The 24,304-nt window shown below is 43.0% G+C and overlaps 2 protein-coding genes across 2 annotated transcripts; both read right to left on the bottom strand.

The window, feature by feature from the left end:
• Window positions 1–1,342: 1,342 nt before the first annotated feature.
• LOC127343988 (uncharacterized) lies at window positions 1,343–2,097 on the bottom strand. The gene is made up of 2 exons (XM_051370211.2): window positions 1,945–2,097; window positions 1,343–1,826 (listed from the first exon to the last, which is right to left on the bottom strand). The coding sequence occupies exon 2, from the start codon at window positions 1,780–1,782 to the stop codon at window positions 1,609–1,611; it is 174 nt and encodes a 57-aa protein (XP_051226171.1). The 5' UTR covers window positions 1,783–1,826; window positions 1,945–2,097; the 3' UTR covers window positions 1,343–1,608.
• Window positions 2,098–4,391: 2,294 nt separating this feature from the next.
• On the bottom strand, window positions 4,392–9,453 carry LOC127343989 (triacylglycerol lipase SDP1). Its single transcript, XM_051370212.1, has 4 exons — window positions 8,417–9,453; window positions 7,204–8,067; window positions 6,093–6,236; window positions 4,392–5,993 (listed from the first exon to the last, which is right to left on the bottom strand). The coding sequence occupies exons 1-4, from the start codon at window positions 8,963–8,965 to the stop codon at window positions 4,596–4,598; spliced, it is 2,955 nt and encodes a 984-aa protein (XP_051226172.1). The 5' UTR covers window positions 8,966–9,453; the 3' UTR covers window positions 4,392–4,595.
• Window positions 9,454–24,304: the final 14,851 nt, after the last annotated feature.

Genomic DNA, 24,304 nt, shown 5'->3' with positions numbered 1-24,304 from the left:
GCTCTTCCGAGGAGTTCGCGCTCCATTCCGGCGGTTGGCGCGTCGGTCGACGCGGTTACCAATGCGATGGTTCCGCTTCCCAGCAACTGCACTGTCGCTACGTAGGCGGCGGTTGAGCATCCGAGCCGCTGACGCGTCAGGTCCGCGCCTCCTCGCCTCTCATTTCGTTGTGTCCGGCGTGCCCGGAGCGTCCCCTGTGTAGCGGGGACGGGCTCGGGACGCCGGACACCGTATTGGGCCGCGCCAGACAAAAAAGGCTTTGGGGCGCACGACTGGAAACGTTTTTTTGTTCGGCGCGCCCCAAATACCTTTGGGGGACGGTTTGGGGACGCGACTGGAGATGCTCTAACGCTGCAAAGTTGTATGCTATCATTAAGGCTGGCAATGGGTCGGGTTTGGTCGGGTCAACCTAAACTAGATCCATGCCTTATTGGGCACCTGTGATCCACGACCATACCCATGGGTAAGGAATGAGACCCATGCCCAAATCCATTGGGCAACCCGACCCTATCGGGCAACCCATCGGGTACAAAAAATTGAGAAATTGACGCAACCAAATAATTAGAACACATCGACACATTGTTGGGCTGCCAGGACGAAGAGTGGTGTGTTCCCGTTCATGGCTTTGTGACTGCAAGTAGTACTAATATGCACATGTTTGGTGTCTGGATACAAGAGCTTTGTGTGTAAACGATGTATACTATCTACATGTACAATGTATATGTATTATAGCCGACGTACCATACAAAATAATTCAATTATTTCAATTAGTAATATTAATCGGGTGACCCATCGGACAACCCGTGAGCATAGACTGATACCCATACCCGACCCACGACTAATCGGGTTGCCCATGGGTCGGTTCCATGGGCGAACATCAAGACCCATACCCTACCCATTAGCGTCGGGTGCCCATGGGCAGACGTACCCATGGATCGAAATGCCGGCTTGAGCTGTCATCATGCATTACTCATTAGGATTACTTATCTGCAGTACCTCTCCCCGTTGCTGAAGGGAACTTGAGAGAAAGGAAACATGTCAAATTCGTGAAATCCATTTCAGGATTATGGGGTGAACTAGTAAGGACGGCATGCTAAATTTGTGGAAGATTACTTTCCAAAACTATCCTCTCCTGTTCCTGATATACTGCTACTGACCAACTCATACAATTTCCAGAAGGCAAGAATTAATTCCACAAAAACAATGTAAGAACAGAACAGTGATACAAGCATTCATCAGTAATCTGCAGTACGAGACAACCTCAGACCAAGTGAGCACCCTAACCAACGAGTGATCACAAATCAAATGTCAAACAGTCACCTGTGTCGTTTGGACCAAGATGTAACACAGACAGTCGAATTGTCATATCTGTCGGCAATGGCGCCAGGAACACAGAGAGAGTGAGCACAGTAGCTCCATGGGGATACATCGGACCTAGACTAGCAGCACGAAAGAACACGCGAACATCACCGCACTGCAGCTCGGCCCAGCGATGGTACAGGAAAACGAAGAATGAAGAACATGGACGGATGCATCCGTCTCGACCCCGGCTAAATCATTCCAGGACTCGACGGCGTTATTCAGCTTGTCGACTGCGGCGAAGACCAATCACTTCATCTTGGCCTCCGTGAAGAGGACGTGCTTGTTGACGCGGGGGTCGTACTTCCTGAACTCGAGCTTCTCCGTGATCCGGCGAGGGTTCTTGCGCTTCACGTAGAAGAACCCCGTGCCGGCGGCCGACACGAGCCTGATGAAGATGGACGCCCGCTTCGCCTTCCCCATCCCGCCGGAACCGCGCCGACGACGAGCTCTCTTCGTTTCCCCGGCTGCCAAAAACACGGCCGAATCAGAGCATGGAGATCAGAGTGCTGCGGAGCTCCAATCACCATTGTTTCTCGGTTACGAGGAGGGAGGGGGGGAGATTGGGAGAGGGTAGCAGCTTACGAGATGATAGGATTCGACGCCGAGGGGCACAGTAGATCGTCGCTTCCCTTTCCCGATTCTTTGGGATGGCGCGGCGGCTAGGGTTCTAGCGGAGAAGCAGGGAAAGTTGCTGGGTCTGGACTGGAGAGGTTGACCTTCCGTGGGCTGGGCTGTACCAGCAGCTTATCAATAAATCTTTCGTGGACCTATTGGGCTCCAGCTCCAATAGCATAACCTAGTCTAAGATTTGTTTGTACCCTTACTACACTTATATTTATACGCTTTAGGCAGTAGAGTTTGGAATAATTCTATAAAATATAGAAGGTTGAAGTTGTAGCTTAACGTGCCTATACTCCGACTCCTTCTCGAATGTGCATAACAACGCCGACCCTCATAATTTTTCTCTGATTATTTCTATTTCTCGCAAATAATACACATGTAGACAAGTAGCTATTGGTAGAAATAATAATCATGGTATATAGTTCGTGCGATCAATAGAAATAAATAGTTTCGAACATCTTCACCAATATTCTGAAGATCATGCATGGATCTTTCAAACGTAAATATTATTTAGTTTGTTACTGCATTACTGTAATATTTATCTTGCTGAATAATTTTTTTTTGTTTTTGTGTGTGTGACCAAGTGGTGAATCTTAACTGAGATTGTTATGGGGCCTAGAAAACTAATCATGCTTAAAATTTAAGTAAGATATATAAATTTAACATAAATAGATATCTTGAAGGAATTTTTCAGAGAGGGGGGCACCTGCCGTAGAAAAGCTTAGCCACAATGAAGAGGGGTCATTGGTGTCGGTTCGTCCTAGGGCCCTCGAAATCTATGGACCGGCTCTGACTTTGTTCACGTTTGTTAATCTATTTTCTATAGCAGCAACGATGAGCAATACTACTCGAGTATGAGTACATTCTTTTTTTGTGTGTGAAAAGAGTATGAATGTACTCATGTCGTATGTGCAGTGCATCCATATCAATTTTCTTCCAACAGAAGTAGATACACAATTGATGTAATCATTTATCTAACTTAATTATGCTACTGTTCTTCCAACAGTAGTAGCAGTGATGCACTGACGCCTACCTACATTTAGATGTAATATCTTGTCACGTTGCATCGTGAAATGCTACAAATAAAGATTGATTATTTCGCACTATCACCTCATTACTCATTTTGGCCATCAATATATGATGCAAAGGGAGTAATTAACTTGAGCATGTATTTTGGTGCTTCGATGCCATGTAGGCTCATTACTCATTCCACTCGAAAGTACCCAGGGCCAAGTTGCTGTTACAACAAATGAGAAAATACAGTGAGGTTTACAAGGGAAGGGAGAACAAACACCGAAAAATAACACTTGTTCAGCTTGGTAACTAGAAGCAGTAATTTAAACCATGTCCAGATTTAAACAAACAGATTATCTCGGTTCTTTTTGATGTATCGGCGCCACACCGCCCAGGCGGCGCCGCCGAGGGCGATGATGGCGGCCGCAGCGATGAGAACCATCCACCATTTGATGATCACCAATATTCTGAAGAGCATGGATCTTTCAAATGTAAATATTATTTAGTTTGTTATTGCATTAACTTAATGTTTATCTTGGTGAATAATAAATTTTAAGTTTTTTTTGTGTGTGTCCAAGTGGTGAAGCTTGACTGAGATTGTTATGTAGAACACCAATCATGCTTAAACTTTAAGTAAGATATATAAATTTAACTTAAATGGATACCTTGAAGGAATTTTTCAGAGCGGGGGTGGGGGGGGGGGGGGGGGGCATCGCCCCCTGCCGTCGAAAAGCTTAACCACAATGAACGAGGGGTCATTGGTGTCGGTTCGTCCTAAGGCCCCCGAAATCTATGGACCGGCCCTGGGGCTGAGTTCACGGCCGTTGAATTAATGACAATTTTTTTAAAAAAAGTCCACCAACCTTTGATCATTGATAGTAGTGCTTCCTCCGATCCATAAGAAATATTAGGATTTTAGCTTAAATTCAGAAGTAAAATAAAATAAACCACAACGATAAACACGAAAACCAATTAGATCCTATAAGATCCGCGCGACACATCACTCTACATGCTCCTCAGCCAGTGCTAGATGCACCACCAAAATATGGATAGGGCAAGAAGGACCTTATTCCCTGTCACTACACTGAAAAAAGCCTAAACGAGGGGCCATTGTTCGCCACGCCTACAAGGCCCGAAAGCCACCATAGATGGAGGGATAACGCCAGTGAGGGGGATGAAAACCTAGCTGGGTTTTATAAATGGCCTCTCTATCTCCCGCCTCACGTAGCGGTTCTGAATGCTAATGGCCTTAACAACTCCTAGTTGTGCAATTCCAATAATAATCAAAAAGCAGGGAACGCCAAAGCCTGCAAAGAGCCGTTTCCTACGCAGTTCAGTTAAAAGAATCCGTCACATGGAATTTTCATCAACTTCAGAAACATAGAAACTTATGATTATGTTCGTTCAAAAGGACTCATTTCTTATTACTCCCTAGGATTCCACACAATCCGGTTTGGTCGTGAGACGACTTTAAACTGCCAGCATTACATGGATCAGATCAAAGCCGAGTTATTTTAAACTACAAGTCCCAAGTCCCAACACAACCTATCATTCCAGTCGACAGTTCAGCTCCTTCTATGCTACTACACAGCTTCATTTCACCCAGATGTCATACTCTCAGCACTGCCACTGGATGTAGTAACTGGTTCCTCGGTAGAAGAGACACTGATAAGTCCATCACCTTCCGAAACTGAAACATCATACGAGTTTACAGATCCTGATTCCACTTCATGCTGCTGCAAAGTTTCTGCTGTCCCAGAGAAAAGGGAAGGTTCTTCATTAGCCAGAACTGAGTCAACTTCATCATTCTCAGAAGTTGAATTCCCATCGCGGCCTTCTGTCTTTTCCGTCTCCGGACTTGTTTCTGAAGAATGCTGGTCAGGCCGACTATTTTCTGTGGTCACGGTTGCTGGAGGGATCTCCACACAGATATCGAAAAGAGAAGGAGCTTCAGATCTAATAGTGCTTGTTTCAGCTTGACGATCTGTGGAAGCAGAAGAATCTAGAGTTTCTGCAGGCGAAGATCCTTGATGTCCTACAGTTTCGCTGCTTACGTACACTCCAGGGTCAGATGCTGCTTCATCATCTACTTTCAATTCAACATCATCGTCATCCGAAGCACCGTAAAGGCACTCAGTGGGTACAGTTTCCACATCAGCTTCGTGTGGATATCCATGAGGTTCAACTCCACTAGTAGATGCTAGGAGAGTATCTCTTCTCACGACATTGAACAAAATACCATTATCTATCTTTTCAGGCTGCAATAAGTCGCCTTCAGGGACCATGATGCTGGTTGAAAGACCAAATGGAGACCTATGGACAGTAGAATCATGAGGATCACAACCTGAATTTCCTGAGCTCCTACCAGGAGAAACGGGCCTTGTATGGTTCTCAACTAGCTCTCTACCAACTGGGTGACCAGCCAACAAGTTACTACTTGGTGTCATAGCATCACTTCTGCTTCCCCTTGGTGAAATTGTTCTGAATTCTGTATCAATCTCAAGGTTCTGAACAAAGCTGATAAACTTATTAGCTGAGGCTGTCCTCATGAGAGGGCCACCACTTCTCGTCCATGAGTTTATGTCTATACTTTCAGATTCACTGTCACTGCTGTCATGCATACCATGTTGGACATGATGATTTCTGTTAGATGGTCCAACAGCACCTCCAACTGCTTGATGGTTTGGGACAGTAGGAGACGTAAGCATTTCGTCCTCGAGAGAACCAGTTGAATTTTCTCTTGCTATGAGATTCCATGATGGAATCCTTCTAGATGGACAGAGTCTAATTGTAGCACCATATCCCTGTGCGGCTGCTCTTTCCGCACTTCTCTTTAGCCTACGCATGTGGTTCAGAAGGGCAACACATTCATCTAATGCAAGCTCAATAGCACAATTTGCTCTGATGGCAGAAAGCTTTTCCCAAGTGCATCGCCTACCCTGACTTGCGGCCTTCTGAAGCTCAGAATACGACGGATTCTGTATGATCTTCGAGTACTGATAATACACAGAGAAAAAGAACAGTTGTAAGGTTACTGATTTGTGTTCAAATATTTGATATTTGCACGCAAGAATGGATAGTGAAACGTTCTAAACCTGAGCAAGAGTGGCTGGCATAACAATTGTGACATCACCTTCCCAATGCTGAGCAAACAACTTAGCTATTCCTCCTAATGGAAATCCAAGTTCCAAAACTTGATTGAACCTATGCTTAACTTCCATCTCAGCAAGTTCAGCAAGCTACACATAAAAAATATTAGAAGGTCATATACTCATATTAGACCATACAAAAAAGTACTTCAGCACATCCTGACAGGGGATACTTTGATAGAATGAATTATTCAGCCACACGGTTCAGCTGAAATTTACAGTCAACTATGCCTTGGTGGGTATAGTGCTATGCTATGTTACCAAACTGAAGCAGCACAAGGTTGTGGAGGAACAGCTCCACCGTGTTGCTACAATGTGGACAGCACAAATGTTGAAGGAACCGATTCAACGTGCTGCGCTAGATATCGCTCTAGGGGCGTAACCTAGATATCACTCTAGGGGCGGGGCTGTCAAGAGTCTAGTTCAAACTCTCAACACACAAGATCTAATCCAAGATCTAAAAGAAGAACACAAAGTTCTCTTTATTGATAGGTAGATGGTACATAGTCCGGGTACATATGTAGAGGCTGGACCTCTATTTATAGGCTGCATGAGCCTTCACTCCTTAGCTCTACTCACAACTAGAGTGTTCTAGAGAAAAGAGATGCAAATATTCTAGTTACAACATATAGCTAGAACATGCTAGAAACTACTACAACACATGTGACTGAAGGATTCGATTTCCTAGAATATAGTAGAAGTGTGTAGAAGCTAGTACTGGACCTTACTTCTGTTTTATGTTAATTTATTTTCTCTACTGTCCCTCATCACAAGCCATAAACTCACACACATTACTGAGATGATGAAAGGTATTACTCCCTCCGATTCATATTACTTGATGCTAATATAGTTGTATCTAGACACATTTTAGTTGTAAATACATCCACTTTAGCATCAAGTAATATGGATCTGAGGGAGTATCATAAATAAATATAATAAAAAATATTTATGTTTGCATGAAATGGAAAGGCATGCCAGTAGAATTGGTTTAAAAATTCGAGAGAGAATAAGAAAATAGTAATATACATAAGGACCATGGATGAAGTATTTGACATACCTTGGCAGCAAAGCTGCCTCCGTAAGCCCTGACGATCTCCTTTAGTCTCAGTAATGGAGCTATGTGAGGATTGGCTTGGCTTACTATGAAATGATTCACATTGAATAATTCCTTCAACTGTTTCATGGGCAAATCACTTTCTAAGCTCCCATCTCTCCATCGTCGTGTAGCAGCGTCAGCTCGTTCCTCCACGCCCAACAAGAATGGAGCATGAAAAGGAACTGTTGCTCCGAATCTATCTTTGGCCATCAACTCTTGGGCCTCAAAAAGTCCAGGGAAAGCACAGGAAGCGGTTACGGCGCTCCAGATGAGAACGTGAGGTGACGTCAAATAGTTCAAGCATCGAGGTGGCTCATGTCTTCTTGGAGAACACACAGTGACAACGAGAACCCGGCCAGTCATGTCATATGCCTCTTGAAATGTCAAATTGCTTGTAAGATTTCTCAACTGCGTCTGCAAGTGCCTAATGTCGTGAACAGCTCCATGCGTCAAAATTCTTTTAAATACAGGAAAGATCCCGCCCATCTGGTCGAAGAATTTCAAGGAATGCCACTCCTCAAAAAAACTCTCGAGTTCTGGCCATGACCTTGTGGCTACAATAGAACACATTATCGAGCCAACGCTTGATCCCGAAATAATCCTAGGCAGAAGCTTATGTTCTACCAAGGTTTTCACAACACCCACATGGAAAGTTCCAAATGAAGCGCCTCCACTTAGCAGCAAGGCAGATCTCCCAAAGGCATGCCTTGTCTCGTGCATAAATGCCAGTTTCTCTTCGAGAGGCAGCTCGTCTGAATCAGAATTGCAGACCATCTTCAGCTGAGTAGACACCTCCTCAATGTACTCCTTGATGAGTTTAGGCACCTGGCAGATTATTAAGGATAAATATTTCAGTGATGATGCTTGAATGTATGTCCATTTTGACGTAATGTGAACCAATCGTCTGCGAACATTATTAATGTGACATAGTTTGAACTAAAACCAGGACAAGAATTATGGAACGGGGGGAGTACTGAACACGTTGGGCCCAGTTCATATTTCACCTACCTGAATTACTAGTAACAAATTGTGCTTGTTTAGAGTCTTTTGACTACGGGGAATTAAGGGGAAACATTTCTAATGCCCGGGCAGTAAAAGGAGGTGATGTGATCAAAGTGAAAGCAGGCATCAGATAATGGCATCAGAATTTGTGGGCAGATAGTTGATGCAGTACCTGCAGCCTCCCCTTGTGGAGCTCCGGGTTGCACATGTTGCCCAGGTTCCTGAGCAGGTCTGCGCGCATGCAGAACACGATGTCCCTGAGCGACCCCTCCTGGCGTCTATGCCTGAGCTCGCGCAGCTTGTTGCGCACGAGCTCCTCGTCGTAGAGGTCGGCGTCGGTGGCGCGTCGCGGTGTCTCCCTGTCGAGCATCCGCGCGGCGTGCGCCCACTCCTCGTAGGTGAGCGCGGCGCGCATCATGTTCCGCCAGAACTTGCGGCGGTAGGCGGACTGCACCCGCGCGCGCACCCCGGCGCGGCCGCCGCGGCCCCGCAGCAGCAGCGCCACGGCGCAGACGGCCAGCAGGATCCCGCGCGTGTTGTGGCGCGGGTGCAGCCACGCCGCCGCCAGCGGCGCGGCCGCGCGCAGCGCGTGCGCGAGGCGGCGCCGCAGCCGCGCCAGCGAGCCGGAGCAGAGCACCCGCAGCGCCAGCGCGCGGCCCAGCGCCGTGGACGGGCCGATCGCGAACGCGCCCACCCGCGCCTCGTTGCTGACGACGTCCATAGCGACGGGCGGACGGATGGACGGCGTGGAGAGGTCACCGCCGCGGCGGGTCTTGGAATCTTGGAGCAGAGCAGAGCCAGGCCGGAGTCTGAGTCAGAGATGGCGCCTGGCTGGACGGACCTGCGCGCGCGGGCATGGCGTGCTGGGATCTGGGAATGGGAGGGGATCGATCAAAGGAGGAGGAGTCGGGCTTCTTCTTCCCTGCCGTGCTGCCGTGGATGGGCGCGTGGGGACAAGGGCGGCGGTCCCGGTCGGTCAGGTCAGCGAGCAGATCAGATAAGGGGGGAGGTTGCGCGACGTGCCAACCAAACTAACCGCGACAGGGAGAGGGAGGCGCCGTCTAGTTTGGCGTGATGATTATCTCCCGCGCCGCCGACGCTGGCCGTGCGTCACTCAGCTTTGGCTTCCTAGCTCGCCGTTGGGGATTCGAGGTCGAGGATGGGCAGCGGGCGCGGCGCCGATCCAGATATGGTAGACGTCTAGACGAGGAAGGCGACGGGCGGTCGATCGCGCCACGCCGCGCTCTCTTTCTCCGTTTGACTGGAATTGTCTACGTGGGGCGTCGTGCGTTGTCACTGTGGTACGTGGCTCTAGGTCAACGGTCGAATTATAGCGTCTTCGAGTCACCCAATTGGTTAAACAAATACTCTCTCAAATCGTTCAGCTAGGCGGTTTTGTGTAAAAAATAATCTCGCGCTAATTTTCGTGCCAAAAAACTATAGACACTGTAGAATGAAACAGAGGGAGTACAGTAGTAACGTGGAAGTATACGCATTTTTTGCATCTTCTTTTTAATTTGGAAAACTCTCTGTATCGGCCGACCGATTCGCGTGCGCGAGATCGGTCGTGCCTCTCGCTAGCGTGTCCTTCTGGTTTCCGCTCCTGGGCCGCGACTCGCTCGTTTGCTGGCCCATCATCTGTTTGCCCGCATGGCCCATGAACGGTTCGCCGATCCAGCACTTAACACACATAGAGACCAATTGCTGGCCTAGCATTCAACGTTCGGTCCGATTTTTGTTGTCTTTTGTGTGTGAATTTTTGTAAAGATAGTTGGTGTTTTTTGTTGTAATTTAATATGTACCAAATTAATTTTTGCTTGACCACTACAAAAAACATATATATATTTGTTTTAATCATTTCTGACTTTTGTACAAATAGTTGGTGGATTTTTGTTGTAAGTATGTTATCTACCTCTCCACATGGCATGACTTTTGTTATTAACTATTGTTGTAAATATGTTATTTATTTGTTGTATGGAAAACTGACTATTATTGTAAACACCCAAATAAAAAAAAGTTGTTTTTGTTATTAATTATTATTGTAAATATATTGATAGTTTGTTGTAAATGTATGTGTGGTACATATAATGATTAGTGCTGAAATTGTATGTAAACACACAATCATTTTTTTATTTTGTTGTAATACGTTGCATTTTTTTGTTAAAATTGATGGAGATATGCCCTAGAGGCAATAATAAAGTGGTTATTATTTATATCTTTATGTTTATGATAAATGTTTATATATTATGCTATAATTGTATTAACCGAAACATTAGTACATGTGTGATATGTAAATAACAAAGAGTCCCTAGTATGCCTCTTAACTAGCTTGTTGATTAATGGATGATTAGTTTCATAATCATGAACATTGGATGTTATTAATAACAAGGTTATATCATTATATGAATGATGTAATGGACACACCCAATTAAGCGTAGCATAAGATCTCGTCATTAAGTTATTTGCTATAAGCTTTCGATACATAGTTACCTAGTCCTTATGACCATGAGATCATATAAATCACTTATACCGGAAAGGTACTTTGATTACACCAAATGCCACTGCGTAAATGGGTGGTTATAAAGGTGGGATTAAGTATCCGGAAAGTATGAGTTGAGGCATATGGATCAACAGTGGGATTTGTCCATCCCGATGACGGATAGATATTCTCTGGGTCCTCTCGGTGGAATGTCGTCTAATGTCTTGCAAGCATATGAATAAGTTCATAAGAGACCACATACCACGGTACGAGTAAAGAGTACTTGTCAGGAGACGAGGTTGAACAAGGTATAGAGTGATACCGATGATCAAACCTCGGACAAGTAAAATATCGCGTGACAAAGGGAATTGGTATCGTATGTGAATGGTTCATTCGATCACTAAAGTCATCGTTGAATATGTGGGAGCCATTATGGATCTCCAGATCCCGCTATTGGTTATTGGTCGGAGTGAGTACTCAACCATGTCCGCATAGTTCACGAACCGTAGGGTGACACACTTAAAGTTGGATGTTGAAATAGTAGAACTTGAATATGGAATGGAGTTCGAATATTTGTTCGGAGTCCCGGATGAGATCCCGGACATCACGAGGAGTTTCGGAATGGTCCGGAGAATAAGATTCATATATAGGAAGTCATATTCCAAGTTTGGAAATGATCCGGTGCATTTATGGCAGGTTCTAGAAGGTTATAGAAAAGTCCGGAAGAAACGCACTATGGAAGGTGGAGTCCCGGAAGGACTCCACAAGCTTGGCCAGCCAAACCCTAAAGGAGGAGTCCCAGGTGGGCTCCACCTAGAGGTGGCCGGCCACCCCACCTCAAGGAAAGGTGGGAATCCCACCTTGAGTGGGACTCCCTCCTTGAGTAGGTTTCCCACATATGGGAGGTTTTAGTGTTGGGGTCTTATTCGAAGACTTGGAATACAACTCTTGGGGCTTCCACCTATATAATGAGGGGCATAGGAGAGGGGGGCTAACCACTTCAAGCCTCAGCCTTGGCCGCACCCCTTAGAGGGCCGGCGCCCAACCCCCTCTCTCCCCAAACCCTAGCGGTCTCTCTCCTCCACCACATCCCGCACGCTTAAGCGAAGCTCCGCCGGATTTCTCCACCACCACCAACACCACGCCGTCGTGCTGTCGGATTCAAGAGGAGCTACTACTTCCGCTGCCCGCTGGAACGGGGAGGTGGACGTCGTCTTCATCAACAACCGAACGTGTGACCGAGTACGGAGGTGCTGCCCGTTCGTGGCGCCGGAAGCAATCGTGATCAAGATCTTCTACGCGCTTTTGCAAGCGGCAAGTGAACGTCTACCGCAGCAACAAGAGCCTCCTCTTGTAGGCTTTGGAATCTCTTCAAGGGTGAGACTCGATAAACCCCTCGTTGCTACCGTCTTCTAGATTGCATCTTGGCTTGGATTGCGTGTTCGCGGTAGGAATTTTTTTGTTTTCTATGCAACGTTATCCTTCAGTGGTATCAGAGCCGTGTCTATGCATAGATGGTTGCACGAGTAGAACACAATGGTTTTGTGGGCGTTGATGCTCTTGTTGTCTTTAGTTTGAGTACTTTGCATCTTTGTGGCATAGTGGGATGAAGCGGCTCGGACTAACTTTACATGACCGCGTTCATGAGACTTGTTCCTCGTTCGACATGTAACTTGTATTGCATAAGAGGCTTTGCGGGTGTCTGTCTCTCCTACTATAGTGAAGATTCAATTTACTCTTCTATTGACAACATTAGTATCACCGTTGTGGTTCATGTTCGTAGGTAGATTAGATCTCTCTTGAAAACCCTAAACCACGTAAAATATGCAAACCAAATTAGAGACGTCTAACTTGTTTTTGCAGGGTTTGGTGATGTGATATGGCCATAATGTGATGATGAATATGTATGAGATGATCATTATTGTATTGTGGCAACCGGCAGGAGCCTTATGGTTGTCTTTATATTTCATGTTGAGAGGTATTTCAAATTAGTTGTAATAGTTGCTACATGAGGTGAACAACCATGAAGACGGCACCATGGACCTTGACGCTACGCCGACGATGATGGAGATCATGCCCGTTGATGATGGAGATCATGTCCGTGCTTTGGAGATGAAGATCAAAGGCGCAAAGACAAAAGGGCCATATCATATCACATATGAATTGCATGTGATGTTAATCCTTTATGCATCTTATTTTGCTTAGATCGCGACGGTAGCATTATAAGATGATCCCTCACATTAATATCAAGATAATAAAGTGTTCTCCCCTCGTATGCACCGTTGTACAGTTCGTCGTTTCGAAGCATCTCGTGATGATCGGATGTGATAGACTCAACGTTCACATACAACGGGTGTAAGCCATGTTGCACAGGCGGAATACTTGGGTTTGCTTGACGAGCCTAGCATGTACAGACATGGCCTCGGGACAACGGAAACCGAAAGGTTGAACACGAGTCATATGGATGATATGATCAACATGTTGATGTTCACCATTGAAGCTACATCATCTCACGTGATGATCGGTTTTGGTGTAGTGGATGTGGATCGTGTACCACTTAACAACTATGAGGGATGTTGTATTAAGTGGGAGTTCATTAGTAATTAGATTAAAACATGAACTATTTATCATGAACTTAGTCTGAGTAGTATTTTGAATTAATTTTGTAGTTTTGGCATCCGTTTACTACTATGCGCTAGTCTTGTAATTGAGATAGAAATACTGTTAAAATCTGATAAGAAACTTTACGGATTGGTACCGTATTGTTAAAGAATCAAGAATTGATTAAGTCCTATTGCAAACTTTTAGTAAACCTCATATTGTTGATTCAATAAGCTATGGTTTCAATTAGTACCTAAAGTTATCTTGTCTCCGTGAAACTTGAAGTTCAAATCTGTTTGAAAAGTAAGGAGCTGAAAATTTAATTTTCAGAAATAATCAAGGTATGAGATATATGTGATATCTAAGACCTTATTGCAAGATGATAGAATATAAATTTGGTGAGACTACATAAACTCATAAGTTTTATGGGAATGTATGAAGGTTGAAGACGCCAGGCGTCACAATCCTCCAACTTTTGGGGCACTAATAATATTTGCATATCCATGAAGTTATCATCCTTAGTATGCACCGTTGCTAAGACTCGTCGTTTCGAAGCATCACGTGATGATCGGGTGTGATAGATTCTACGTGTGCATACAACGGGTGCAAGCCAGATTTGCACATGCGAATACCAAGGTTAAAACTTTACGAGCCTAGCATGTACAGACATGGTCTCAGAAAGTCATCATGATACAATGGATAAAATTATGAGTGAAATTGTTCATCATATTACAAAGTTACTAATAATGAAATCTGAAACACTTGTCATATGATGATCAACTTCAAAGTAAGAACCTCAAGGTTATTGGTATTAGACCAACAAACCTAGAAGTTATTGATGTTGAAGTGTTTTTCTGAATAATGAGGAAAGCTAAAAGAGAAACTGCAAAAGATATTTTGGCAAAAGAAAGAAAAGACTAGAAAGTCTAGCTCAGGTGTATATAAATGATATACATGTTATGGTTGTATTCCTAGTTAAAGTCACACTATGAAATTCTTGGGTATTAGTACTATATTGGTTGGTATGAAGTGTCATACAAAACAACGCAATACAAGAATACAATGGCCTAAGTGACTGACAAGGAATATGATAAGAATGCACGTCTGGAACAAAATAAAGTGTTATTATGTTCGTCATTAGCATTCTATCTAGCCCTTAGAATTTATAATAAAGAACTTAATAATTGTTATTTTGCTCTGGTCAAATAAAAACAATGAGTTGTTCAAATTATGACATTACTCCATGTATGATGGATAAGTTATTATAAATCTTAATGGTGAAACACACATACATAACACTGACGCTAAAAAGCCATAAGACAAATGATTTGAATTCCACTTATTTGTGGAACCGCTATTTAGGTCATGTTAGAAAGGAACGCATGAAGGAACTCCATGTAAATGGATTTTTGGAGTCATTTGATTTTTGAATCGTTTGGCGCTTGCAAATCTTTTCTAAAAAGAGAATGACTAAAATATCGTTCATAGGCCAAGAGTTGAACGGGCAACTAACTTAGTGGAAAAATACATGATGATGTATGTGGTTCACTGGGCATAGTTGTGTGCGGGAGATTCTTCTACTTCATGAAAAATTTCAACAATGAATTGAGTATATATATGTGGATATATTCAATAAGGAAGAAGTTTGAAACATTTGAATGGATTCAAATAAATTTCAGCATGAAGTAGAAATCATCGTAATAGAAAAGTCAAATATCTATGATTGGATCATGGTGAAAATATTTGAATTACGAGTTTTAGCGAACATCTAAGAGAGTTATGAAATTGTTCTACAACTTACGTTTCTTGGAGTATCATAGTGATGATGAAGTATCCAAGAGATATATCCAAACTTTGTTGGATCAATGATGAGATAAAATATTGATGCCATTATATTTTTGTGGATTATGCTTTAGTGACTACCGCTTTTACACTGAATAGAGCATCATCATGATCCGTTGAAATGACACCATAAGAGTTATGGCATGGGTATAAACCCTAATATTCCTTTCTTTAAATTTTGGTCTAAGAGTTTACAACCAAAATCGGATGAATGTCTTTGTTGGTTATCCCAGAGATTTAATTGGGAATTCTTTCCACGAGACAAAGACAAAAGTGTTTGTCAATGTTTCTTATTTCCAAGAAATTGTTTCTAGCGAAGTATTTTGAGTGGGAGGACAATAGAACTTGATAAGGTTTATGAACCTGAGCATAATGATCAGAGTAGCGCAGCATCGGAAATTGGTTCCTAAGCGACCGCGATTTATCATGGCTCCCATGACTACAAAGTGTTTTTAGCCATGGAGATCGAAGTACATATTGAACCTTGTAGATATGGTTTACTTTGTGATCAAATAAATGATTTGTGGACAAAGGATTGATTTTGAACAATGATAAACCAACTACAAACAAAGAAGTTATGATGGGCCCTGACTCCGTTAAAATGGCCATGCGCCATAAGATCCATAATAGATGAATACTTTTTGAAAGTAAATGGATCTATAGACTTGGATGAAATATCCTTGAAGAAGCTCGACTTGTCGAAAAGTTGTTTACGACAAAGTTCAAAGAGTTGACTACGATAAGATTAGATCTTCCGTAGCAATGCTTATAGTCTATGTGGATTATTCTAGTAATCACTACATATTTCTTTTATGAGATATGCTAGTAGGATGGCAAAATACACTACTTAACATAAGTGTGTATTAAAGGTGTATACTAGATACAACCAAGAGTTTTGCTGGTCTGTGGAATACTAGATAGGTATACAAACTTCAATTGGATGAAGTAAGTATCGCGGAGTTAGAATCTTCACCAGATGAAATAGTCAAAGAGTTTTTGATTTCATCAGAGACGATGAAGAGGCTTGCATTTGCAAGAAATTAAGTGGGAGCGCTAAGACATATTTATAATACTTTATGTATGTGACATATAGTTGGTTATAAATGATGTAATTATATACTTGATTAAAAAGGTTTCATTGAGAAATTAACTTCAATGAAAAGATATGGACTGAAATAAATTTAGTGTCAAGATCTATGAAGATAGATTGAAACACAAAATAAGTTTAAGTCAAAGTACATAGAATGGATATTGAAATAGTTCAATATAGAAATATTAAGAAGATGTTCTTATCATGTGAAGTTTTAACAAGACTTGAGTGTATCTGACACTCAATGAGTAAAAAAAACACATGAGTGATTATAAATCACGAATAATATGTACACAATCAGATATCATAAAGTGTTATGAGCATTGATGACCCACAAGTATAGGGGATCGCAACAGTCTTCGAGGGAAGTAAAACCCAATTTATTGATTCGACACGAGGGGAGACAAAGAACACTTGGAAGCCTTAACAGCGGAGTTGTCAATTCAGCTGCACCTGGAAACAGACTTGCTCGCAAGAGTTTATCAGTAGTAACAGTTTTATAGCAAGAGTGATGAGTGAAATAACAAATTGCAGAGTAACAGAAACAGCAGTAGTGATTTTAGTAAACAACAGGATTAAAATACTGTAGGCACGGGGACGGATGAACGGGCGTTGCATGGATGAGAGAAACTCATGTAACAATCATAGCAGGGCATTTGCAGATAATAATAAAACGGTGTCCAAGTACAAAGCAATCAATAGGCATGTGTTCCATATATAGTCGTGCGTGCTCGCAATGAGAAACTTGCACAACATCTTTTGTCCTACCAGCCGGTGGCAGCCGGGCCTCAAGGGAAACTACTGGATATTAAGGTACTCCTTTTAATAGAGTACCGGAGCAAAGCATTAACACTCCGTGAACACATGTGATCCTCACATCGCTACCATCCCCTCCGGTTGTCCCAATTCTTGTCACTTCGGGGCCATTGGTTCCGGACAGCGACATATGTATACAACTTATAGGTAAGACCATAAACAATGAATATCTTGATGAAACAATAACATGTTCAGATCTGAGATCATGGCACTCGGGCCCTAGTGACAAGCATTAAGCATAACAAGTTGCAACAATATCATCAAAGTACCAATTACGGACACTAGGCACTATGCCCTAACAATCTTATGCTATTACATGACCAATCTCATCCAATCCCTACCATCCCCTTCGGCCTACAGCGGGGGAATTACTCACACATGGATGGGGGAAACATGGCTGGTTGATGTAGAGGCGTTGGCGGTGATGATGGCGATGATCTCCTCCAATTCCCCGTCCCGGCGGAGTGCCAGAACGGAGACTTCTGGCTCCCGCGACGGAGTTTCGCGATGTGGCGGCGTTCTGGAGGGTTTCTGGCGACTTCGACTTCTCTCCGTGCGTTTTTAGGTCGAGGCCGATAAATAGTCCGAAGGAGGGCGTCGGAGGCCGGCCGAGGGGGCCACACCACATGGCCGCGCCGCCCTATGGTGTGGGGCCCTCGAGCCTCCACCTGACCTGTCCTTCTGGCTCCGTCAGTTTTCTGGGAAAATAGGGCCTTCTGCATAAATTCCGAGGATTTTCCCGAAAGTTGGATTTCTGCACAAAAACGAGACACTGTAACAGTTCTGAAAACAGCGTTAGTCCGTGTTAGTTGCATCCAAAATACACAAATTAGAGGCAAAACAATAGCAAAATTGTTCGGGAAAGTAGATACGTTTTGGACGTATCAACTCCCCCCAAGCTTAGCTTATTGCTTGTCCTCAAGCAATTCAGTTAACAACTGAGCGATAAAAGAACTTTCACGAACACATTTGCTCATATGATGTATATATTCTCATGCTATGGCTAATACTTAAGCAGTTCATAATGAGATACATGCAAATAAGATCATCTAACAGCTATGTCAATCATGGAGAGGTACCAACAATTAATAATAAGCATCATGCATCATGTATATAAGCAGGATTGCAATGTTCATAAGAGAGTATGATAAAGTGGTATCTCGCTTGCCTGTATTTGATTGGCAAAACATAAATGCCCGAGCACCTCTGGAGTTCATAGAAAGACTAGAAGTAGTGATTGTCAAAGATAAAAGCATCAAAGTTATACCACAATCAATCATATTTTGAGACAAGCATATTATACTAAGAATGACAGTTGTGCTCTCAAGATAGTGCTCAAAGAAATAATGGAGACACAACATAAAAGTAAAAGATTGACCCTTCGCAGAGGGAAGCAGGGATTAACATGCGCTAGAGCTTTTCATTTTTGAAATCAGGAGTAAAATCATTTTGAGAGGTGTTTGTTGTTGTCAACGAATGGTAATGGGTACACCAACTACCTCGCCAACCGGACTTTCAAGAGCGGCTCCCATGAATTATTGCATATTTATTTGGCACTCCTTCCAACCTTTCTTACACAAACCATGGCTAACCGAATCCTCGGGTGCCTGCCAACAATCTCATACCATGAAGGAGTGCCCCTTTTTTATTTTAGTTTTATTATGATGATGACACCCCCCCAACCTTTGCTTACACAAGCCATGGCTAACCGAATCCTTCGGGTGCCGTCCAACAATCACAAACCATGGAGGAGTGTCTATTAAGTTAATTAATTCGGGACTGGGAATCCCGTTGCCAGCTCTTTTTGCAAAATTATTGGATAAGCGGATGTGCCACTAGTCCATATGAGAGTCCGTCAAAAGTAAATGACAAGGTTGAAAGCTAAACACCACATACTTCCTCATGAGCTATGAAACATAAACACAAATTGAGAAGCATTTTGAAGGTTTTAAAGGTAGCGCATGAGAATTTACTTGGAATGGTTTGAACTGCCATGCATAGGTATTTATGGTGGACACTTTGGAACAAATTGGTTTTCAGGTGTTTGGAAGCACGAGCAGCGTTCCCGCTCAGTACAAGTGAAGGCTAGCAATAGACTAGGGAGCGACAAATCAAGAGAGCAGTAACTGTCATAATCATGCTTGCGGCAAAATAAATTAACGGAGGCATAAAAGTGATACAAGAACTCTGAAGCAATATAGATCATCGAGGCTTAATTGACTTTTTGTTCAGTCATATGCATGCGTGAGAATGTGCCAAGTCGATATAAATGAATTATTCAGAGGAGGATACCACAATGCCATACCTACTTATGAATAAAACAATGCAAGCAAACATCCATGACATGCTACTCATATTAATAAATTGGAGCTAAACATGAGAGATCATAAACTACTAGACTTTCTCAAATAACATATACCTCACATGAACCAACTAAGCATGCTCACATGGATGAGTATATGTGCAAAAATGAAAACAAATAGAGTTCATACCAGCCTCTCACCACAATCAGATTGTCGTAGATCGTCATTATTGCCCTTTTCACTTGTGTAGCTTGGATAATATGAAATGAAAACCACGCTCCAGCCACCGAAGACCATTGAACTCATAAAAAACTTTACAAAACCAAAGAAGAACAGCAAATATTTTTGGTGTTTTCGAATTAGAAACAAGAACAAAAGGAAACAAGCAAACAAAGCAAAATCTTTTTGGGTTTTCTTATAGCAAACTAGCAACAGCAAATAAAGCGAAACAAATGCGAGAAACCAAAGCAAACAAATGGTGAAGAGAAACAACAGAAATATTTTTGGTCTTTTTATGTTTTGGGAAAGAAACAAAGCGGAAACAAGAAATAGCAAACTAAAAGAAACACAGAAAAATGAGATGGCAGAAATCTGCCAAAACCTGACAGCAGTACAGAAATCGATTTTTACAAAAATCTTACGTTGCTCAGCTCGAAAAGTGTTCAACTAATGAAAGTTAGATAACAACCTGGGGAACCTGCACAAAAATTGGCAGATCAAAATAACGTCCTGGCTGTGCGCACGAATTTTTCTAGTAACAGTCCAGAATCTGTTTTCAGGCAGCACTTCCCCAAATATCATCTCCCTCTCATTAGAAAACCACTCAAACGAACAAAACAAATATGTACAAGTATCCAGCAATCATAATATGCAAAGAATGAGTGATGCCGGTATACCTCCCCCCAAGCTTAGGCTTTTGGCCTAAGTGGAGTTCAATCCCATCGAGACCATGAGGTAGTATCTCCGTAGTATGACGAAGATGGATCGTATTCCGGGAATGTGCTAGAAGAAGCACCCGGATACGTGACGGTGTAGTCGTGGGAGGCCTCGGCGTCCTCGGAGTCATGCTGCTGGTGGAAGTCTTGTATCTTCATATGTTCATCCACCTCCTCCTTAGTGCACGACCATGATTGCCTGTCAATACTGAACAATCCTGGTTGGGGAAGAGGGATTTCCTTCTCATCCCCGTCAGCAAACAACATTCTATAGACCATATTATCTAAAGTAGAATCAGTGGTAACAAAATGATGACTCTTCATAGCAGCAATATCGAGTCTCCTAGGGGCCAATGGCACATCATTAGGATCAAGAGGAAGTCTTAAATATGTTAAAACGCGCAGTGGAATAGTGATACGTCTCCGACGTATCGATAATTTCTTATGTTCCATGCCACATTATTGATGTTATCTACATGTTTTATGCACACTTTATGTCAAATTCGTGCATTTTCTGGAACTAACCTATTAACAAGATGCCGAAGTGCCAGTTGCTGTTTTCTGCTGTTTTTGGTTTCAGAAATCCTAGTAAGGAAATATTCTCGGAATTGGATGAAATCAAAGCCCAGGGGCCTATTTTTCCACGAAGCTTCCAGAAGTCCGAAGGAGAGACGAAGAGGGGCCACGAGGGGGCCACACCCTAGGGCGGCGCGGCCCCCCCTTGGCCGCGCGGCCCTATGGTGTGGGGCCCCCGTGCCGCCTCTTGACCTGCCCTTCCGCCTACAAATAGCCTCCGTGACGAAACCCCCAGTACCGAGAACCACGATACGGAAAACCTTCCAGAGACGCCGCCAACGCCGATCCCATCTCGGGGGATCCAGGAGATCGCCTCCGGCACCCTGCCGGAGAGGGGAATCATCTCCCGGAGGACTCTACGCCGCCATGGTCGCCTCCGGTGTGATGTGTGAGTAGTCTACCCCTGGACTATGGGTCCATAGCAGTAGCTAGATGGTTGTCTTCTCCCCATTGTGCTATCATTGTCGGATCTTGTGAGCTACCTAACATGATCAAGATCATCTATCTGTAATTCTATATGTTGCGTTTGTTGGGATCCGATGAATAGAGAATACTTGTTATGTTGATTATCAAAGTTATATCTACGTGTTGTTTATGATCTTGCATGCTTTCCGTTACTAGTAGATGCTCTGGCCAAGTAGATGCTTGTAACTCCAAGAGGGAGTATTTATGCTCGATAGTGGGTTCATGCCTGCATTGACACCTGGGACAGTGTGAGAAAGTTCTAAGGTTGTGTTGTGCTGTTGCCACTAGGGATAAAACATTGATGCTATTTCTAAGGATTTTGTTGTTTATTAAAATTCGCACCATACTTAATGCAATTGTATTTTGCTTTGCAACTTATTACTGGAGGCCGTTCGGATGATAACCTGAAGGTGGACTTTTTAGGCATAGATGCAGTTGGATGGCGGTCTATGTACTTTGTCGTAATGCCCAATTAAATCTCACTATACTCATCATGATATGTATGTGCATGGTCATGCTCTCTTTATTTGTCAATTGCCCAACTGTAATTTGTTCACCCAACATGCTGTTCGTCTTATGGGAGAGACACCTCTAGTGAACTGTGGACCCCGGTCCAATTCTCTTTCCTGAAATACAATCTACTGCAATACTTGTTCTACTGTTTTCTGCAAACAATCATCTTCCACACAATACGGTTAATCCTTTGTTACAGCAAGCCGGTGAGATTGACAACCTCACTGTTTCGTTGGGGCAAAGTACTTTGGTTGTGTTGTGCAGGTTCCACGTTGGCGCCGGAATCCCTGGTGTTGCGCCGCACTACATCTCGCCGCCATCAACCTTCAACGTGCTTCTTGACTCCTACTGGTCCGATTAAACCTTGGTTTCTTATCGAGGAAACTTGCCGCTGTGCGCATCACACCTTCCTCTTGGGGTTCCCAACGGACGTGCCAACCACACGCATCAAGCAAATTTCTGGCGCCGTTGCCGGGGACCTGAAGAAAAGTTACACCACAAAGATTTCTATCTCCCACGCCAACTTCACGCCAGCAGCAAATTTCTGGCGCCGTTGCCGGGGAGATCAAGACACGCTGCAAGGGGAGTCTCCACTTCTCAATCTCTTTACTTTGTTTTTGTCTTGCTTAGTTTTATTTACTACTTTGTTTGCTGCACTAAATCAAAATACAAAAAAATTAGTTGCTAGTTTTACTTTACTTGCTATCTTGTTTGCTATATCAAAAACACAAAAAAATTTAGTTTACTTGCATTTACTTTATCTATTTTGCTTTATTTACTACTGCTAAAATGAGTAATCCTGAAGTTGAAGTTCGTTCGTTTAAGCAACAAGGGGGAGAATGTTTAAGAGATGCTTGGTATAGAATTAGTAATGCCCATAATAGGTGCACTAAGAAACACTCCACCACTATTTTACTCAGGAATTTTTATGTTGGTATCTCTAGCTGGAATAGGCATGTTCTTGATTGTCTCGCAGGAGGTAACTTCTTAAGTACCCCTGCATTAGAAGCTAGCTGCATTATTGAGAGTCTATTTGGAATACCCCCTGTTGATAAAGTTAAAACTGAAATCTCTCTTGAAGATGTTATGAAAAAATTGGAAACCATCGAGAAAAATTTTCCAAGTATTGAAGCTAAATTGGAAGTGTTACTTGATAAAACTGATGAACTTGATAAATCCTTAGTAGGAATTGATGAAAGAATTAGTGTCCTAGGAACTTGTGTTGTCCATGATGATCAAATTAATAGGATTGATGAACTTGAAAAGGCTATGGGAACCTTGGGTTCAACATTTTCTTCTCTTAAATATAAGGAGAAAGCTTATGTGGGTAAGGAGCAAAAGTTTATGTATGTCTCTAAAGTGCCTAAACCAAAGAAGTATTATTATAGGCCTAAAATTGACAAAGCCCTTAGTACCACTGCGGATGGGGGAGCTCATAATAACGACACACCACCCTTTGATAATACTTGATACACACTTTCTGCGCCTAGCTGAAAGGCGTTAAAGAAAAGCGCTTATGGGAGACAACCCATGTTTTTACCTACAGTACTTTGTTTTTATTTTGTGTCTTGGAAGTTGTTTACTACTGTAGCAACCTCTCCTTATCTTAGTTTTGTGTTTTGTTGTGCCAAGTTAAGCCGTTGATAGAAAAGTAAGTACTAGATTTGGATTACTGCACAGTTCCAGATTTCTTTGCTGTCACGAATCTGGGTCCACCTCCCTGTAGGTAGCTCAGAAAATTAAGCCAATTTACTTGCATGATCCTCAGATATGTATGCAACTTTCATTCAATTTGGGCATTTTCATTTGAGCAAGTCTGGTGCCATTTTAAAATTCGTCAATACGAACTGTTCTGTTTTGACAGATTCTGCCTTTTATTTCGCATTGCCTCTTTTGCTATGTTGGATGAATTTCTTTGATCCACTAATGTCCAGTAGCATTATGCAATGTCCAGAAGTGTTAAGAATAATTGTGTCACCTCTGAATATGTTAATTTTTATTGTGCACTAACCCTCTAATGAGTTGTTTCGAGTTTGGTGTGGAGGAAGTTTTCAAGGATCAAGAGAGGAGTATGATGCAACATGATCAAGGAGAGTGAAAGCTCTAAGCTTGGGGATGCCCCGGTGGTTCACCCCTGCATATATCAAGAAGACTCAAGCGTCTAAGCTTGGGGATGCCCAAGGCATCCCCTTCTTCATCGACAACATTATCAGGTTCCTCCCCTGAAACTATATTTTTATTCCATCACATCTTATGTGCTTTTGCTTGGAGCGTCGGTTTGTTTTTGTTTTTTGTTTTGTTTGAATAAAATGGATCCTAGCATTCACTTTATGGGAGAGAGACACGCTCCGCTGTAGCATATGGACAAGTATGTCCTTGGTTTCTACTCATAGTATTCATGGCGAAGTTTCTCCTTCGTTAAATTGTTATATGGTTGGAA

This window comes from Lolium perenne, chromosome 3 (assembly GCF_019359855.2).
Source record: "Lolium perenne isolate Kyuss_39 chromosome 3, Kyuss_2.0, whole genome shotgun sequence".
Lineage (NCBI taxonomy): Eukaryota > Viridiplantae > Streptophyta > Magnoliopsida > Poales > Poaceae > Lolium > Lolium perenne.
Note: the sequence above shows the minus strand (reverse complement) of the source record. Positions and strands in the feature narration are given on the sequence as shown.

What these genes read in the sequence shown, in the direction of transcription:
- LOC127343989 (XM_051370212.1), bottom strand. Translation starts at nt 8,965, where the DNA reads ATGGACGTCGTCAGCAACGAGGCGCGGGTGGGCGCGTTCGCGATCGGC. An exon ending in GAGGCAGCTTTGCTGCCAAG is followed by an intron (nt 6,237 to 7,203) that starts GTATGTCAAATA and finishes TTTTATGTGTAG; the next exon opens with CTTGCTGAACTTGCTGAGAT. An exon ending in TGCCAGCCACTCTTGCTCAG is followed by an intron (nt 5,994 to 6,092) that starts GTTTAGAACGTT and finishes GTGTATTATCAG; the next exon opens with TACTCGAAGATCATACAGAA.
- LOC127343988 (XM_051370211.2), bottom strand. Translation starts at nt 1,782, where the DNA reads ATGGGGAAGGCGAAGCGGGCGTCCATCTTCATCAGGCTCGTGTCGGCC.